The sequence below is a fragment of the Pelophylax lessonae genome, assembly GCF_965119305.1.
Source record: "Pelophylax lessonae genome assembly, chromosome: 1".
In the NCBI taxonomy this organism is placed as follows: domain Eukaryota; kingdom Metazoa; phylum Chordata; class Amphibia; order Anura; family Ranidae; genus Pelophylax; species Pelophylax lessonae.
The window spans coordinates 550,958,748-550,976,442 of NC_138768.1; the positions used below are offsets into that span (position 1 = coordinate 550,958,748).

Sequence of the window (17,695 nt, forward strand, 5' to 3'; positions counted from 1 at the left end):
AATACACTTCTAAAATGCTTTAGAAAAAAAAAAAAATGCCTGAAAAATGCCAGTAAAATCGATAAGCTCAGGTGTAAATGGAGCCTAAGAATCTGTTCTAAAGAAGCAGTATGGTCTTACTGCAGCCACATGGGGGGGGGGGGGGGGGGAGGGTAAACACACACTCCACAAATGCATACATTTATAAAAGAACTGTGCAGTGCTTTACAAATAAAAACAACAAAAATGGGAATTAAGGCTCAGATACATGACAGGCTCTACTGCAACCATAGAGCAATCTCTGCATTGGGAAACAGAAAAAACACAATGGACACTAAAGCTCTCCACATTGTAGCTTGTCTTTCATGAATTACTGGTAAACTGCAGAAACTGTGCATAGTAGACTCTGCCTAGTACAGGCCAGTCAAATTATGGACCTGGCTTTTTGCACTTCTTTCCACATTTGGTGGAGGGGGGCTTATGTTGTAGGGTTGTTTTTCAGTGGTTGGGCTTGGGCCCTTAATTCCAGTTATGGGGATCTCTTAAGGTGTCAGCATACCAAGGCATTTTGGACAATTGTATGCTCCCAACTTTTATGCTCCCAACATGACTGCGCACTAATGCACAAAGCAAGGTCCATAACGACATGGAGGATTGGATGAGTTTGGGGTGGAGGAACTTGCCTGGACTGCACAGAGTTCTGATGTCAACCCGATAGAACATCTTTGGGATGAATTAGAGTGGAGACTGCGAGCCAGGCCTCCTCCTTCCACATCAGTGCCTGGTGTACAAATGCGCTTCTGGAAGAATGGTCACACATTCCCATAGACACACTCCTAAACCTTGTGGACAGCCTTCCCAGAAGAGTTGAAGCTGTTTTATCTGCAATGGGTGGGCCAACTCAATATTGAACCCTACGGACTAAGACTGGGATGCTATAAAAGTTCATGAGCGTGTAAAAGGCAGGCAACCCAATACTTTTGGTAATATAGTGTTTACTCTTAAAGGGATAGAACCTCTCTGTCCTAGAGCATGTCTACTAAACAGAGCCTGATGCCTCGTACACACGCAATGATTGTTGGCCGTGAATTTTCGGCCAACGTCCGATCGGCCGATTGTCGGCTTGTTAGTATGATGCTTCCGACAACCGACTCCGACTTTTCGGCCGAACAAAACCTGGTGTGCAGGCTATAAAATTTTTGTTGGCCGTCAACACACGCCCGATTTTCCGTCAGTCAGTACAGATTTCGGCAGACAAAAAAATCAGATGAGCAAGACTGGGCATGCTCAGAGAAGAAAAAACACACGGAAAGTAAACCAGCACATAACATCCCTTCTGAAGTTGTTTTTTTTTGGCCGATAAAATTCATGTGCAGTCTAGAGCACATTTCAACCAACACAACAATACTGGACAAAAGACGGCAATCGGTCCGCCGATAATCGTTGCGTGTGTACGAGGCTTAAAGCTACAAGCAAATCCAATTTAGCTTAAAGCTTCATTTAGTAGATATGTTCTTAGACAGCGAGGTCTTTGAGAGGTTGTACTGGTCTTTGAGAGGTAATTCTTCCATGCACACAGTGCCCACAAAATATAATATTTCTTTATATGCAAGATCCTATTTTTAGTGTTTGTGTGTTCTTATCTGTAGGTAGTGCTACTACTACCTGTAGTCCCACCAGCCTCTCTGTCTGTTTGACCATTGTCCACCCTAAGTGTTACTCTTATTGCTTTTGGTTTTTAAACATGTCCGTTTAAATGTTTTTATCTCTATATTTTTTTTGTTTTTATCTATACTTTTGATTTTCATGGGATGCCATTTGCCATGATTCATATCCCCATCTACTTTGTTTTTATCTGTGTGGCTTCCTGCGAGTGCCGTCCCGGTCCCAGCCTATAGTCTCGCCTTGGTTACCATAAATAGCTTCCCCCACTGGCTAGTCATTTGCGGCTATGAAGGAGCCATCATGCATGCTCTGAAACACGTTCCGTCCCCTTTAACATCACATCAGGGTATCTGCAATCCACGCTGCTCCTGGCAGTGCGGCTGTTTAGCAGCTCCCCACTGCTGGTCGGCCAGGATCTCCCTTTTAGGGTTTCCAACCTTTTGAGATATCCATTGGGGCATTTACCACTGGATCCTTTATGTGACTTGAAGAGACTGTATACTTTATAATTTCAGTAAGTGTTTTTATTATCCTTTGGGCAATAAAAGTCCCGTTAATACTGCACTTAGAAGCGCCTTCTGTCTGTTCTGCTTTTACCAGAGCATTGCTTCCCTGGAGTGCTGCTGAGGTGTTTCCCCAGGATGTCTGTTTTGCCTGCCCTGCCTTCCAAATACACTGTGGATTATCCATTCTGGTCAGTCTAATTTACCCAGAGCGTCCTTCATCCCACTTGCCTTCACTCTCTGGTATGAACTGGCCACTTACTTTGCAGCAGATTAGAACTTTACCTTGATTTTTCCATCCTGTGCTCCTGTAGCCAGCATTTCAGTATCCCTGCTAAAGCACATGCACAATACAGCGTCATCCATCATCATGAAGTTATCTTGAGCCTGGTATTTCAAATCCTACAATAAAAACAGTTTTTAGAATTCTGACCCATCTCCAAGGCCAAAAAGTATTCGCAGACTTTCCTACAGAGCATATTCTTCTGTAAAAGGAGGTTGACCCCAAGAGTACCTAGATATCAAAATATAACTTTGGGTAGCGGTAAAAACCATGAGCCTTTAACCAGGCAACAGGCTTGACAACCAAGAAAATAATATGAGCTGGGCCGGTGTCTCCAAATAAAAATACGAAAAGGAAACCTTTTTCTAACATTGGGGGAAATGCTTCAACTATTAGCAGTGTTGGCTCCAACTGATCACAGGTCCCTGTAGAAGGGACCAATCCAACCTCCAAGTGGCAGGATGTATACCAAACAGTCTATCATGTCCCTCAATGAAAGCTGAGAGCTTTTATTTTTAATTCTACACAAATGAAAATGGTTATAGCTGTAAATTTCATTTTCTTAAGATTCAATTTTGATAACTGTATGGGATGAATTCATGTACTAACCAGTGTTCATTTTGTCGACAAAATTAACACTATTTTAGTCAATTAAAATACGACTAATGGCATTTTAGTCAAAAGACTGACTAAAACAAAATCAAAATTTGATGTTAAAATTAACCAGATCCCGCCCAGCCTATAAAAATGACGCAGGGTGGGCTTTTCATCGATCTGGGTGGACGTCATATGGCATCCTCCCGGATCACAGGCTGTCAGATGACTGAACAGTGTATGGCTTGCTGCTGGTACCATGTGACCTCTGTAACCAATTACAGGAGGTCACATGACAACTGTACACAATGGATGGCTTTAATTCATGCCATCCATTGTGTTGATATCCGATTGGTCACTATAAGCAATCATAATGTGTAAACAGAAAAAAAAAAAAAATTAGTGATCACTTTCCCAGAGTAGTACTATGGTAACATTATATTGCTCTAATCACAATGTCAAACAAATAAATTTTTTTTTTCTTTGTACGGTCACGTTTGTGTCCCTGATCACCGCCACACCAGTTATATGACAACTCTGTACTGCACTGGTGACAGTATGTAAAAAAAAAAAAAAAAGATATATTCATTTACTTACATTTACAACTTTTAAAAAACTTGCCATGCCTCCTACTTAAATGCCTTGGACTGCCTATTTTCCAAAAAGGGGTCATTTGTACTGTCCTGGCATTTGTGGGCCTCAAGAAATGAGACTGGCCGTACATTAGGATTAATTGATTTTCAGATATATACCATAGTTTGTGGACTCTAAAACTTTCACGCAGATTAAATAAATATACACCGATTTGGGTTTTTTTCACCAAAAAAAAAAAAGTAGCAGAATACACTTTGGCCTAACTTTATGAAGAACAATTATTTATTTGCAAAATTTTATAACAGAAACAAAGGAAAACGCTTTTTTTTTTTAAATTCTTTTTTTGTTTAGCAATAAAATGAAAAACCCAGTGGTTATTTAATACCACCAAAATAAAGCTCTAGTTGTGTGAGCAAAATTATAAAAATGTAGTTTGGGTACAGCATTGCATGACTGCACAATTGTCATTTAAAGTGTGACAACACTGAAACGTGAAAATTGGACTGGGGGTCAATGTGCCCTATATTGAGGTGGTACTGCATTACCTTATAAGAATAAGTAGGGAGCATCTACTAAGCTGAAGGAAAAAATAAATAAATAAAAATAAGAAAAGCCTTTTTTCTTAATACTGAATGTTGGTAATCCAGGTAATATGTGCAATGCCATTACAGCCAATAGAGTTTACAGTTTATATATATATATATATATATATATATATATTTTAAAGTTGCACTTATGTTTGTCAAAAAGCAATATTCTTGTAAAGAAACTTTTTATTTATAAAAACCTTATAGCACAATGGCTCAATCTGTGTCTGTAGCGCAGAGCTCGACAAACCCCGGGGTGCACTGCAAGAGGTGTCCTGTCCCTTTTGCGCCCCCCCCCCAACCACTCACCGATTGCACGGACTACCGCCCCATCTGATAATTGAGGCCGCGGCTTTTCGGCCTTCTTCAGTGAGAGAACGGGGAACTGGCGCCCTCTTGTGGTGGCCAGATTTTGACAAGCAATAACTAATGGCCGTTTCCTCTGCCTGTCTATCTCCTTTCCCAAGAGGAGATGAGAAGGAAGTTTTTGCAGGCTTCATCTCCCTGTCCACTTACCTTTGTTTAAAAAGGTAAGTGGACAGGGAGTGTGGTTATTATCATTATTAATTTACTTTTTAAATTATTAAAAAAAAAAAAAAAAAAAAAAAAAAATTTTTATTATTAATAAAAGAAAATGTATTTTTCTTTTTTCAATTATAAAAAAAAAAAAAATGTATTTTTCTTTTTTTTTTCAATTATAAAAAAAACAAAAAAAATTATATATTATATAATAATGTCATTTTTTTTTTTTTTTTCCTAATCGCCATGCCACAGCCGAAGGCCCCATTCACACGGGCTGTCTGATCAGGTCCGCCTGTCAGTTTTTCAGGCAGACCTGATCGAACCCTTCATTCTCCTCTATGGAGCAGTAATCTGCCGCCATCTGATCCTGTCTGTCAAAAACAGACGGATGGTGGTTCTATTTTCTATCCATCCCATGGATTGGATCAGATGGCATCGGATGGAAACAGACAGACAGTTTGTTTCCATCCGATTGCGCTATAGAGGAGAGTGGGGTTCTAGTCGTCTTTATGTGTAAATTTAGTATGTTATTTTTTTTGGAAATAAAGCTTTGTTTGTTTAAAAAAAAAAAACTGGCTCCTAGATGCTGCCAATACACAAGCTATACCACTGCACAACTTGAAAAAAATAAATCTTTTTTGTAACAGTACTTGCCTTTCTGATCTTTCCTGTAGTAAAGTTCCACACCTCGATAAACCCATCTACAGATCCGGTAACCAAATACTGACCATCAGGTGAAAAGCGAGCACATTCCACGTGTGATTTCTGACCAAACTTTAAAAACCCAAATAAAACAAACAGTGTTAGAACAGTAAAAGTTATAATAATAAAAAATATAAAAAAAAAAAAGCACACACACACCAGAATCTAATCTTTATATTACACATGCATTTGAGACACATTATATATATATATATATATAAATATAAGAGCTGTTGCCAATCTTCATTTTTGTAGGTGAGAGGGTACTGCAAAAAGGACAAGAAGGCACCAGAGTTTACAAATGACAAATGCCTGACCAGCTTTACCTTGATATGTCTGCTGAGCTGAGTGGGGAACTTCTCCTCCTCTACATCTTTCACAGCCGCTTTACCTCTAAACAAATCAATGGTCATTCCTGGGGGCAGAAGTCCCTGATGTTGCTGCCATTTTAACGCCTGAGAAGGTAATGAAGGTGGTGAAATTGAAGAGAGATATACACCCTTTTACTATACAGAGCAACGAGTATTCTTATCCAAAATTACAACAGAAAATTATAAAAATTAAGAATTTCAAGAGACCATAAATGTACATTATATCATAGAACTTTGCATTCCATACACATTCCATTGCAAATGTATAATCCCAAAGTTATATGAAAGAAGAAAAAAAAAAAAAAAAGAAGAATGAAAATGTATTTCCTACAGATCTAAAGCGAAAACTAAAAATACAATAGATTTACAAACGCCATAGATTCATTTGAATGCAAGTATGTATTTGATTAATAAAGTTTGAAAGGAAAAACGCATGATTATTTGTTTGCACTAATATTATGTTATTACCTGTCCCAAGAGTGCCATTAGACGTGATGGAGGCACTACACTCACTTCTCCGGCAAGGGCCTGAGCTATTGCCGCTCTTCTCTTTTCTTTGCTGCTGCCATCAGGATAAGCCTTTGGGAAGCACACAAAAATATTCACTTTACTTGTAATTTTAGGCACTAACTATTAGTCATATAAGAGTTTATATTTTTTCTAACAAATCAAGCCAACCAATGAGAGCCATTTAACCTGCCAAAGAACATGCCTTTATGCCCACCCAGTCATAAGATTTACACAGTTCTACCACACCACACAGCCTTCCCTGGCAGAATAGGAGACCCGATTTTAATCTGTTGCAGTTAAGCAACACTTACAGGTCTTATTCATTCCCTGGTCTGTGATAGGACAGCCAACAGAAAAAGAGCAGACCAATCAACTCATCCCTCTAACTCTGCTCTCTCCAGAGCAACTGCTGTGCTGCTTCTTTCTCTCCCAGTCCGAAATCTGCTGTTCAATACATTTTAGGAGGTTGATGGCAAGTCAAATTTAGGTAGTTGGACAGCATTAAAAAAAAAAAAAAAAAGAAGACTGCTTTTGAGGATGTAATAATAAATACAATTGTGTTGATTTGTGTCCTTAAAGCGGTTGTAAACCCGAAAAAAAAAACATGCAAGACAAAGGCATAATGAGTTAGTATGCATCGCATACTAGCTCATTATGTATTACTTACCTTAGAACGAAGCCCCGACATGGACCCCCGGACATCGCTGCGGGCGCTGCCATGATCCCTCGGCGTCTCTTCCGGGTTCGGCGGCTCCGGCGCTGTGATTGGCCGGAGCCGCGATGACGTCACTCCCGCACATTCGCACGGGAGCGATTTTCCGGCAAGCTCCCGGCAAGGAAAACTGAAGGTCCCCCCGGACCTTCAGAGCGCATGCGCCGCTCGCGTGAGCGGCTGCATGCACTGCAAATATCTCCTAAACCGTGTCGGTTTAGGAGATATTAATTATACCTACAGGTAAGCCTTATTATAGGCTTACCTGTAGTTATAAGTGTCAAAAAGCGGGATACTACCGCTTTAATTTTAGGAGGTTGATGCCAAGTCAAATTCAGGTAGTTAGACTGCATAAAAAAAAAAAAAAAAAAAAAGACTGCTTTTTAGGATGTAATAATAAACACAATCGTGTTGATTTTTGTCCTTAATATTAGCCTGGGGATTCGATTTAAAGAACTACACCCAAAATAGATATTTACATATTAGAAATTTACAGGGGGAATAAAGTACATGCATCTTTTTATTTTACGGACTCCAGTGCTGAAATCTCACCACAGTGAAGGTCAAAGTGAAGGTATCCCTCTATGGCAACTTGGATTCTGGATAACCCTTTAGTGTAAATGACGCTATTGTATGGTCACTGTTCGGCCAGCTTAAATAAAGTACGGTGGATATTAATAGGACACATCCAGTCAGCGCTTACCTACTTGGGGGGGGGGTGTAGTCTTATACGGCGAGTATAGCCCAAAACCTTTGTTTTAACTTAAAAATTAGGGGGGGCCATCTTATATGCCAGCAAATAGAGTAGTTTTTTCCAAAATTTCCCAAAAAATAAACACATTGGTAATCAAATCCTGCCAAAAGAAAGCTCTATTTTGTTTTAAAAAATGATATAAATTTTGTTTGGCGACAGCCCAATTACCAGTAGCGCAGAGCTAAATAGCAAAAAATGTCCTGGTCATGAAGGGGGTAAAATTTTCCGGAGGTCAAGTGGTTTAAAAAAAAATGACAAAAAAAGCAATTTGATTGGTTACAAAGGGTTCTTACATGTCAGTTGTACAGTTTTTAAAATATACCTATAGAAGTCAACCTATTTTGGATCAAACATACCTCACGTGGGTCAAAATATGATCTAGCCAAGAGGTTTTCCAAGTGAATGTATCTTTCAGGCTGGGTCTGTTTTAACATAATCATGGGGTCAGTTTGCCTCAGGAGAGATCTAGCAGCTCCCAATTCACGAAGTTCAATCAATTCCAATACAACCTGGAAATTAGAAAAAAAAAATAATGATATCACATACATCAGTAAGATGTTAACCAAAAATTTATATAAACTGAACACATGTGAAATATACACATTTTTTTTTATTACATAGGTTTGCATTAACAGAGAATAAACATATCACATATCGATATACACTCACCGGCAACTTTATTCGGTACACCAGTTTAATTGCTTGGTAACACAAACTGCTAATCAGCCAATCACATGCCAGCAACTCAATGCATTTAGGCATTTAGACGTGGTGAAGGATGACTTGCTGAAGTTCAAACCGAGCATTAGAATGATGGGAAGAAAGGGGATTTAAGGGACTCTAAATGTGGCATGGTTATTGGTGCCAGACAAGCTGGTCTGAGTATTTCAAAAACTGCTGATCTACTGGGATTTATGGCCCAACAATCTCTAGGGTTTACAAAGAAAGGCCCGAAAAAGAGAAAATATCCAGTTGGGTGAACAAAAATGCCTTGTTGAAGTCAGAGGAGAATGGGCAGACTGGTTCGAGATGATACAAAGGCAACAGTAACTCAAATAACCACTCTTTACAGCCAAGGTATACAGAATACCATCTCTAAATGCATAATACATCATAACTTGAAGTAGATGGGCTACAGCAGCAGAAGACCACGCGTGGTACCACTACCATCAGCTAAGAACAGGAAACGGAGGCTACAATTTGCACGGGCTCACCGAAATTGGACAACAGAAGATTGGAAAAACTTTGCCTGGTCTGGGGAGTCTCACTTTCAGCTGTGACATTCAGATGGCAGGGTCAGCATTTGGTGTAAACAACATGAAAACATGGATCCATCTTGCCATGTATCAACGGTTCAGGCTGGTGGTGTAATAGTGGGGGTGGGGGATATCTTTTTGCACACTTTGGGCCCCTTAGTACCAACTAAGCATCCTTTAAATGCCACGGCCTACCTGAGTATTGTTGCTGACCATGTCCATCCCTTTATGACTACAGTGTACCCATCTTCTGATGCCTCCTTCCAGCAGGATAATGCACCATGTTTTTTTGAACATGATATTGAGTTTACTGTACTTCAATGTGCAACTGACAAATCTGCAGCAAATGCAAGACGCTATAACGTCAATATGGACCAAAATCTCTGAGAAATGTTTCCAACACCTAGTTGAATCTATGCCTCGAAGAATTAAGGCAGTTCTGGTGTCAAAAAAGGGGCCCAATCCAGTACTAGCAAGGTGTACCTACAAAAATGAGCCGGTGAGTGTATATCACATTCAATTCTAGTTCCTCAAGAGAGAACCTCTATGCAAACTAAGAAAACACAATAATATACCCCAAAACCCAAGAATTAGGTTCCTATTGCCCACCAGCTTCTATTTAAGTAAAAAATAAACCACAAACACATTATACATCAATTCATAACCTTTTAAAATATTCATCCAATTATACCTCGCTCCGCATATACTATTCACTTTCATTGGTATAAAAGGTTAAAGATCAGTTTTACCATATAGCCTACATTTTATAATATTTCTGAGGGGCTCCTCTACAATCATGCATTTTTCATACGGAAGTACACGTGAAATATTTCTGAGTAGCGAAAGCTGTGTTTTTGGCTTTCTCCTGGATTCTGTAGTTCTGAATCTGAATTTTTCATCCTGTGTCTGGGTTTTTCTAGACGCCTGCAATCTGTCTGTGTGAGTACACAGGTGTGCAGGGTCATCATATACTCAGGTCTGAGGATAGCTCTGAGCTTCCAGTTTGGAGATCGTTCCCAGTGTGGGAGTCAGAGGGTCAACACTGAAGGGTCAGGGGGACCCAGCCAGAAGCCAGGGGACAGAGGGTCTCACAGCGGGGACAGAGGTGAACCCACCTAGCAGCCAAGAGACAGAGGGTCTCACTGAGAGGTCAGAGGTGTCTCAGCAAGAAGCCAAGGGACACAGGGTCTCACAGAGAGGTCAGAGGTGCCCAAGCTAGCAGCCAGGAAGTCTCAGTTCCAGGAGTCGGGTCGACTCCAATCAGGGTGTCCTGAATTCAAACCCCAAATTCATAGGCCAGAAGCGGGCCATGCAGCAGGGCACTGCGACTAAAGGCTAAGAGAGCCAAGTGATACAAGATACCTGGACAACACAGTCAGGGGGACTGGTAAGAGGAGCAGCAGTGCTGCCATCAAGCAAGCCAGGTGGCGTGGCATTTTCCTTGTGCTTGTGAACTAATGTGCTTGTGAAATTTCTGTTTATTCAAGCTCTAGTTCACTCCTTCTCAGAAAGTAAGTTGGAGCTGGCAAACACAATAAGAACCGTGCACTCACTGTGTGGCAGTTAGACAAAAAAGTGAAGACTTGATAAACTTTTATTTTGACCACTTGTCTACCAAAGTACATCTATAGACAGAATGGTAGACAAGTAATTAAATCGATCTCACTAGTATTGAAAAATAAATGTAAAGATCAGATACTGGTGTAAATCTGAGGCACACCTGCACCAGGGATGAGGTATAGATCTGAATGAATTAAAGGAATCAAAAACCACTGCCAATAGCCAGTAGAGTCCGGGAATTGGTCTAATAACGTCTAAGAATAATATACAAAGTTCAGCCAGGCGCAGATTGAAAACGTACGCCTGGTTGATCTTTGTATGTTCTTAAATGCAGCAACAGCTGTGAACTTGGTGCCAGCTTTAACAGCCGGTAAAGGTCTCTAAAGCCGCTTAATCACTTTTATGGGGATCTTCAAGTACTACGGGAAGCTTCTCTTTCACAGTGAAAGCAAGAGGAACATTAATTTCCTGATACAAATGAACACGGTGTATTACGTCGCTTTCAGGGTCACAGCAGTCATTACTCAGTTAGTGTAACCTAGGATCTGTTCTGAAATAGCTGCATTGGAGGGCAGGGGAGACATGAATCCACTAAAACCTTACCTGTTCATAGAGATCGATGAGCGTCTTGTCTGGCAGCTTAAGTGACTGTATGGCTTGAAGAACTGTATCCCAGTGCCCACTGTTAATGTCCGCCACAAAACTCTCAATACTGTCCACGGTGTTTAAAGACACTGTTGTTTCCTCTTGTAATGTAGCCAATGTACGATGCAAATTATTTTCTTTTAGGTATTGCATGATAAGACGTATGACGCTGAGGAGACAAAGCAATTTTGTTTGTTAAACCTTCCTTACCACATTTTAGCCTAAAGTAGATCTTCAATCAAAATGGTTTCATTCTGTATACAGTGGGGAAGGGTTAGAACCTCCATCAGTTTTTATTGTGCTCTTCTTTACTCTGTTAGGAAGTGCGGGGTGAAGCTTCAACAGACAGTAAGAGCCGGTTCACACTGAGGCGATCCGACTTCGGGAGGGCGACCTGTGAAGTTGCGTGCACCGCGACTTCGGTTCGACTTGCAGGGACTTCACATAATGTAATGGCGCTTTTCCACTGCATGGAACCGTACCGGTTCGGCACGCTTTTGTGCTTTTCCACTGCTGGTACCGCATGGTATAGGGTCGGAACGGTTTGGTACGGTACGGTATAGGTTTGCTTTTCCACTGCATGGAACCGAACGGTACGGCTCTGAAAAAACAGTACCTACTCGATTGTGGTTCCAACAGGTACCAAACTGGTACCATATCCCACAATCCTTTGCATGCAGTCACTACTAGCCACTGATTGGTCAGAGAATCCCACCCACCCCTTTGTTATCCCACCCACTTAACTTTAGTACTACTTTAGTGGAAAAGCAAACCTATACCGTACCGTACCGAACCGTTCCGACACTATACCATGCGGTACCAGCAGTGGAAAAGCAAACCGGGCCAAGCAGGGCCAAGTAGAGCCGAGCCGGTACGAGCCGGTACTTGCAGTGGAAAAATGCCATTAGTCTATGCAAGTTGCTCCGAGGTCGCCCCGAAGTAGTACAGGACCCCCTTTTTCTAAGTCGGAGCGACTTGTGTTGCTCCTATTAGAACGGGTCCTGTACTACTCAATGGACCGCGACTTGTCAGGCTGACAAGTTGCCTGACAAGTCGCGCTAGTCTGAATGGGTTCCAAGTTGAAAATTGAGATTAGCTTTATGTAAAAAACAGATGCATTTTGAAAAATTAGAGCATGACCCACACGTGAGAAAATATGCAAAGGGGCCTTTGACAACTAGGTGCAAGTTGTAACAAACATCTCTATGCTCATTATGGCAAAAAAAACAAAAGAAGAAACACATGCACAACAGCGTTTTTTTCTGACAATTTCATTAAACAGGATACCTGAATTTGGTGCATATCCTATTTAGTTATAGGTTTTATTTCTACCTAAAGTGGTTGTAAAGGCTGCAGGTTTACCTTCATCCATTAAATACACGAAGGTAAAAAACCTGTGAGCTGCTCCCCCCCCCCCCCCAATACTCACCTGGGCCCCCTCTCAATCCAGTGATGTGCACAGGAGCCTCGGCTGTCCTGGGTTTCTTTGTCCCCTCATTGGCTAAGACAGCACCGGGAGCCATTGGTTCCCACTGCTGTAAACCACAGCCAGTGAGCCAATGAGGAGAGCGGGGAGGGAGGGGGGGGATTGGCGAAGCAGAGATGCAAGTCTATATGTCTTATTAATGCATAGAGTGGGGGTAGGGAGCGCACGGCACTGGTTGAGGGAGAGGAGGCAGGAGCACCGGCAGTGGACCCAAGTAAAGGATCGGGGCTGCACTGTGTAAAACCATTACACAGAACAAGTGAGTAGGACATGTTTTTTTTAAATAAATAACACACACCCTAATATCACTTTAAATGTAGACATAGCCATCAGCATATACTTTAAGGAAAGCCCTGTGCAAGCTACGAGTGACCAGAATTATAGTTTACACAGGACTTTAGACTGATGTGCCCTGTCACGTGCTCCTCCATACCTGTAAGTACCAGGTATTTCCTTCAGCTTTCAGCACTGAATAAAGCAGCTTAGGAGGAAAGGACGTTTAGTCTATGCCGGTGGTGCTTGGAAAAAGGCATTTAAAAAAAAAAAAAAAAAAAAAAAGGGTTTTCTCTGAATTTGCAAAACAGGCTTGTGTAAATGGTCTCTTAGTGAAATTGTAATCTGCATTAAAAAAAAAAAGCATAGGATGGGGTGATGCTAACCACAAGCTACTAATTCTACTGTATTTTCTGATGTACATACACACTCCCGCCTCTGAACTACAGAAAATGTACTCATATACAGTGTGCCTGAAGTTCTCAGTACTATGAGAACTGCAGGCACACTGTGTATGGGTACATTTTCTGTAGTTCAGAGGCAGACAGACTGTGCACAGGGATTGACCGATCATCATTGGGGCCGATATTCACTTTTTTTTTTTAATCGGCCGCAAATTTCCAGATTTATCCGATATTGCTTCAAGTGGTTGTACCTGAGTGATCCCTGCAGCTAGAGGCATCACCCCGATACCATTGTTTAGAGGCGACGGTTGGCTTTCTTTTAATGACAACCGATGCGGCTTAGCAGTACCTCAATTTTCAGTACAGGGAGCTCTCTAGGGTCCCCCGTCCCACTGGCCCAAGCGACCAGCTGGCCGAAGGCCCGAACACAGCTGCATTTGGCTCTGATCGGGTCTCAGATGTAAAAACCCGGAAGTGATTGGTACTGGAGCCGTAAAAGGCACCAGATTTAGAAAAAAAAAATGACAGCATTCAAAACAGCCAAACTTGGAGTTTTGAAAACTTTTACATGCAGAGGAGGTGTTTGGGGTCTTTTGGACCCCGGATCCATCCATAAAGAGTACCTGTCACTGCCTATTACTGTCACAAGGGATGTTTTTATGTTCCTTGTGACAGCAATAAAAAAGTGACCAAATCATTATTATTTTTTTTTTTTTAAAAAAGAGTGTAAAAATAAAAACGTTAAATGTGCAGAATATCAGAACCCAGTATAAGATATCGGGCAGAAGGGTGGCCGGAATATTGGTATCGGCCCAGAAAAAACTATATTGATCGATCCCTAAAAAATACTGAAGTATTAGTAACTTGTGGTTAGCAACACCCTAGCCTATACATTTAAGGCTTTACTTTTCACCAAAAAAGACCATCTTCGCAAGCCTGTTTTGCAAATTCAGGGAAACGCAACAGTTTTTTGGGGCCTTTTTTTAGGCCTCATTCCCACCAACATAGACTAAGTTTCCTTTCCTCCTAAGCTGCTTCATTCAGTGCTGAAAGCTGAAGGAAATACCTAGTACTTCCAAGTATGGAGAAGCATGTGACTTACTCCATGTGACAGGGCACATCAGTCCAAAGTCCTGTGTACCAGAAACTACAATTCTGGTCACTCATAGCTTGCTTGAGAGCACCACTGAAGTGACAGTTAATGTAACTGTTTTTGAAACCGTTAAATCGATGGGTTTAGTTTTGCCTAAAAGTAGGAGGCAAAGAGGCAATACGATGCCTGTCAAATGCTTTCTGTAGAGAGATCTGAACATAGATTGCTCTTCAGGCTCCATTGAGATCAGACCAGGGTGAATTTCAGGCTATTTTATTTTAGAGTTCTTGAGCATTTTTGGAAGTGTATTGCAAGAGTCTTACAGGTTCAGGCATTTTTGTTTGGCCAATAGAAAGCACTAAGGGTGGGAGAGGGGGAAGAAATTAGAGGGGGTGAGCTGCTGTTTGAGCAGAAAAGCACAACAAAACACTCAAGTCAGGTGTTTCTATTGAAGTCTATGGGGCCAAAAACACTTGTAAGCTACCAGAAAAAGCTCATGTACTTTTTAAAAACTACAGGTGTTTTGCTTCTGGAGACCAAATGCTTAGATGTGAACAGGGGCCATTAAAATGAATGGGATTTGGCTTGTTGAGCGCTTTAGAGCCGCAAGCAGAAAAACGCTCAGGTGTGAATGGGATCTCAGAGAGTCAATCTACGGTAAAATAAACTTAAAGCGGAGTTCCGGCCACAAAAATCGATATAATCAATTTTGTGGCCATCCGCTTGATCTAGGTCACCTGAAAAAGAAATGGATAGTTACAATTTTTTTTTTTTTTTTGTTTACTTACCTTGTTATTGAAGAAAAATATACTCACCTTTCTTCCACTTCCTCCCTCTGCGGCCGCGGCCCGCGCCGTCACTTCCTCTTTGCATTGATTCCTGGGAGCTGAACGTCATCGCTCCCAGGAATCAATGCGCCTTCACCGGCCCCGCTCCTCACTTCCGATGCGGGCGCTCAGTCCCTGCTAAACAGCTTCTGGGCATGCCCAGAAGCTGTGGAGGGATGACACGCCCGCACCAGAAGTGACAAGCGGGGCCGGTGCAGGCGCATTCTGGGAGAAGAGGACACGGAAGAGGACGCGCCGGCTTCAGCTGCCCACATCTGAGATGGTAGCGCTGGAGAAGAAATTTTCAAGGTAAGTATTTCTTCTAAAAGGTAAGTGGGAACCGGGACAGTACAGAGGCTATCCATTGTGGAATGTACTAGCCCTGACTGTCCTGGGGGTATTTTTATTGAAAAAACATTATCGTGGCCGGAACTCCGGTTTAAGGCTAGGTTCCCATTAGTGCGGGTGCATGAATGCATGTAAATCGCACACAAAACTTGGTACTTAACTCACTTGCCAACTGGGCACTTTCACCCCCTTCCTGCCCAGGCAAATTTTCAGCGCGGCCACACTTTAAATGACAATCGTGCGGTCATGCAATGCTGTACCCAAATTAATGTTTTATAATTTTTTCCAGCAGATAGAGCTTTCTTCTGGTGGTATTTAATCACCACAGGGTTTTCTATATTTCCTATAGAAAAAAAAAGTTTCTTAGTTTCTGTCAGAAAGTATTTTTAAATAAGTAATTTTTCTCCTTCACCGATGCACACTGATGAGGAGGCACTAATATGCAGCACTTATGGGCAATGACAGGTGGCACGTATAGGCGGCACTGACTGGCATCACTTCTGGGCACTGAAAAACAAAACAAACCGCAGGAACCTTTTTCCTGCAGGAAAACACAGCAGCCAATTCACTACAAACCCCCCATGCAGAACCACTGTGACGTGAGCCCAGGTCCCCTAGACCTAAACCATCGGTGAACCCTGTAATGTGGGGGCAGCCCCATTAGAAAGGAGCACTTTTCCATTCACTGGGGTACAGCTTTATTTTGCCTTAGTTTATTTACTGCAAATATGGCGAAATGCCAACTCATTTCATGATTTTCACTAAAATACCAAAAAAAGGAATTTGTTTTTTTTTTTATGTTTTTGATCTCTAACCATCCCCAGACAAACGGCCAAGCACACGCCACAAACGTTTGTCACCCCCTCCATGAGAGGCTCCTAAACAGAGCCGATTCCAGCCCCAGTCATGTAAAAGACGAGTCCTCCGTGAACACACAAGACGTGACCGGAGGATCCCTCACACCACCCTAGTTTACTCACTCGGACGACTCGATTTCGATGGACATCTTTGCGGCTGTTTCTCTCTATGCAGCAGAAAGCCCCAGAAGCACAGACTTTCCGTCACATCAACTGCGCCGTCTGCAGGTTTATACGTCACTTCCGCTTTTCAGCCACGTTGAAGATATTCGCTGTGAACAGAAGAGGGCGCTAAGCGGAAGTAGAGGTGTGCTGGAGGAAGAAGGAGCCAGGCTAGGAGATATGGTGCTGCTGCTGCAAGTCTATGGAGTTGTTTTACTTGATTGCAACGTGTGCTTAATAAAGATCGTTATTTTTGTAAGAGGCATAGTTATCTAGATCATGTACATGAGCTCTTTTATTCACAACATGCTTTGTTTGCATTTATGAAGCCATGAATAAAACAGAGAACTATGAGTATTTAAGCAGTTCTGGACCGGAAGGATTTGCCCCTTTAATGACCAGGTCTTTTTTTGTGATTCTGCACTGCGTTACTTTAACGGACAATTGCACGGTTGTGCGACGCTGTATGTACCCAAATAAAATTGATGTCCTTTTTCCCCCACAAATAGAGCTTTCTTTTGGTGGTATTTGATCACTTGTGCGATTTTTATTTTTTTGAGCTATTAAAAAAAAAAAAAAAAAGCGACAATTCTGAAAAAAAAAAAAAAAAGAAACAATATTTTTCACTTTGTGTGTGTTGGGAGGGTGCGTTGATAGAAGGTTAAAGCTGCTACCGGTATTCAGTGCCTAGTGAATAGTGAATAATAATAAATGTGTGATAAAGGTGCGCTAAAACAATGGTGTGTTACCCAAACAAATAAAATTACTCAAGGGTGTTCTTGTGTAAAGTTAGACACGAATGCAAAAATAAATAAATAAATAAATATTAGTGAAAAATGCAAGGCAAAATGAATAAATGCAAAAATTCATGAATGCAAATAATCATAAGTGTCCATAATTGATGACTCAAACTGGTGAAAAGATGAAAACAATGCTTCTCAATTCGATGTGTAAGCCCACCACCAAGGTGAAATTCCTCCTTACCAGACGGAAAAGAAGGTGCAGATT

The 17,695-nt window shown here is 41.5% G+C and overlaps 1 protein-coding gene across 1 annotated transcript in view; it reads right to left on the minus strand.

Annotated features, from left to right (window-relative positions):
- The window catches only part of SMU1 (SMU1 DNA replication regulator and spliceosomal factor), a 30,731-nt gene extending 13,959 nt beyond the window's left edge, over positions 1 to 16,772 (minus strand). Inside the window, exons 1-7 of the mRNA XM_082255924.1 lie at positions 16,649 to 16,772; positions 11,196 to 11,406; positions 8,133 to 8,285; positions 6,269 to 6,379; positions 5,756 to 5,884; positions 5,382 to 5,501; positions 2,433 to 2,549 (exon numbers count right to left, since the gene is read on the minus strand). Of these exons, the coding sequence (XP_082112050.1) occupies positions 2,433 to 2,549; positions 5,382 to 5,501; positions 5,756 to 5,884; positions 6,269 to 6,379; positions 8,133 to 8,285; positions 11,196 to 11,406; positions 16,649 to 16,674 (867 nt within the window). The 5' untranslated portion in view covers positions 16,675 to 16,772. The remainder of the gene's footprint in view (positions 1 to 2,432; positions 2,550 to 5,381; positions 5,502 to 5,755; positions 5,885 to 6,268; positions 6,380 to 8,132; positions 8,286 to 11,195; positions 11,407 to 16,648) is intronic.
- Between the last annotated feature and the right edge of the window lie 923 nt (positions 16,773 to 17,695).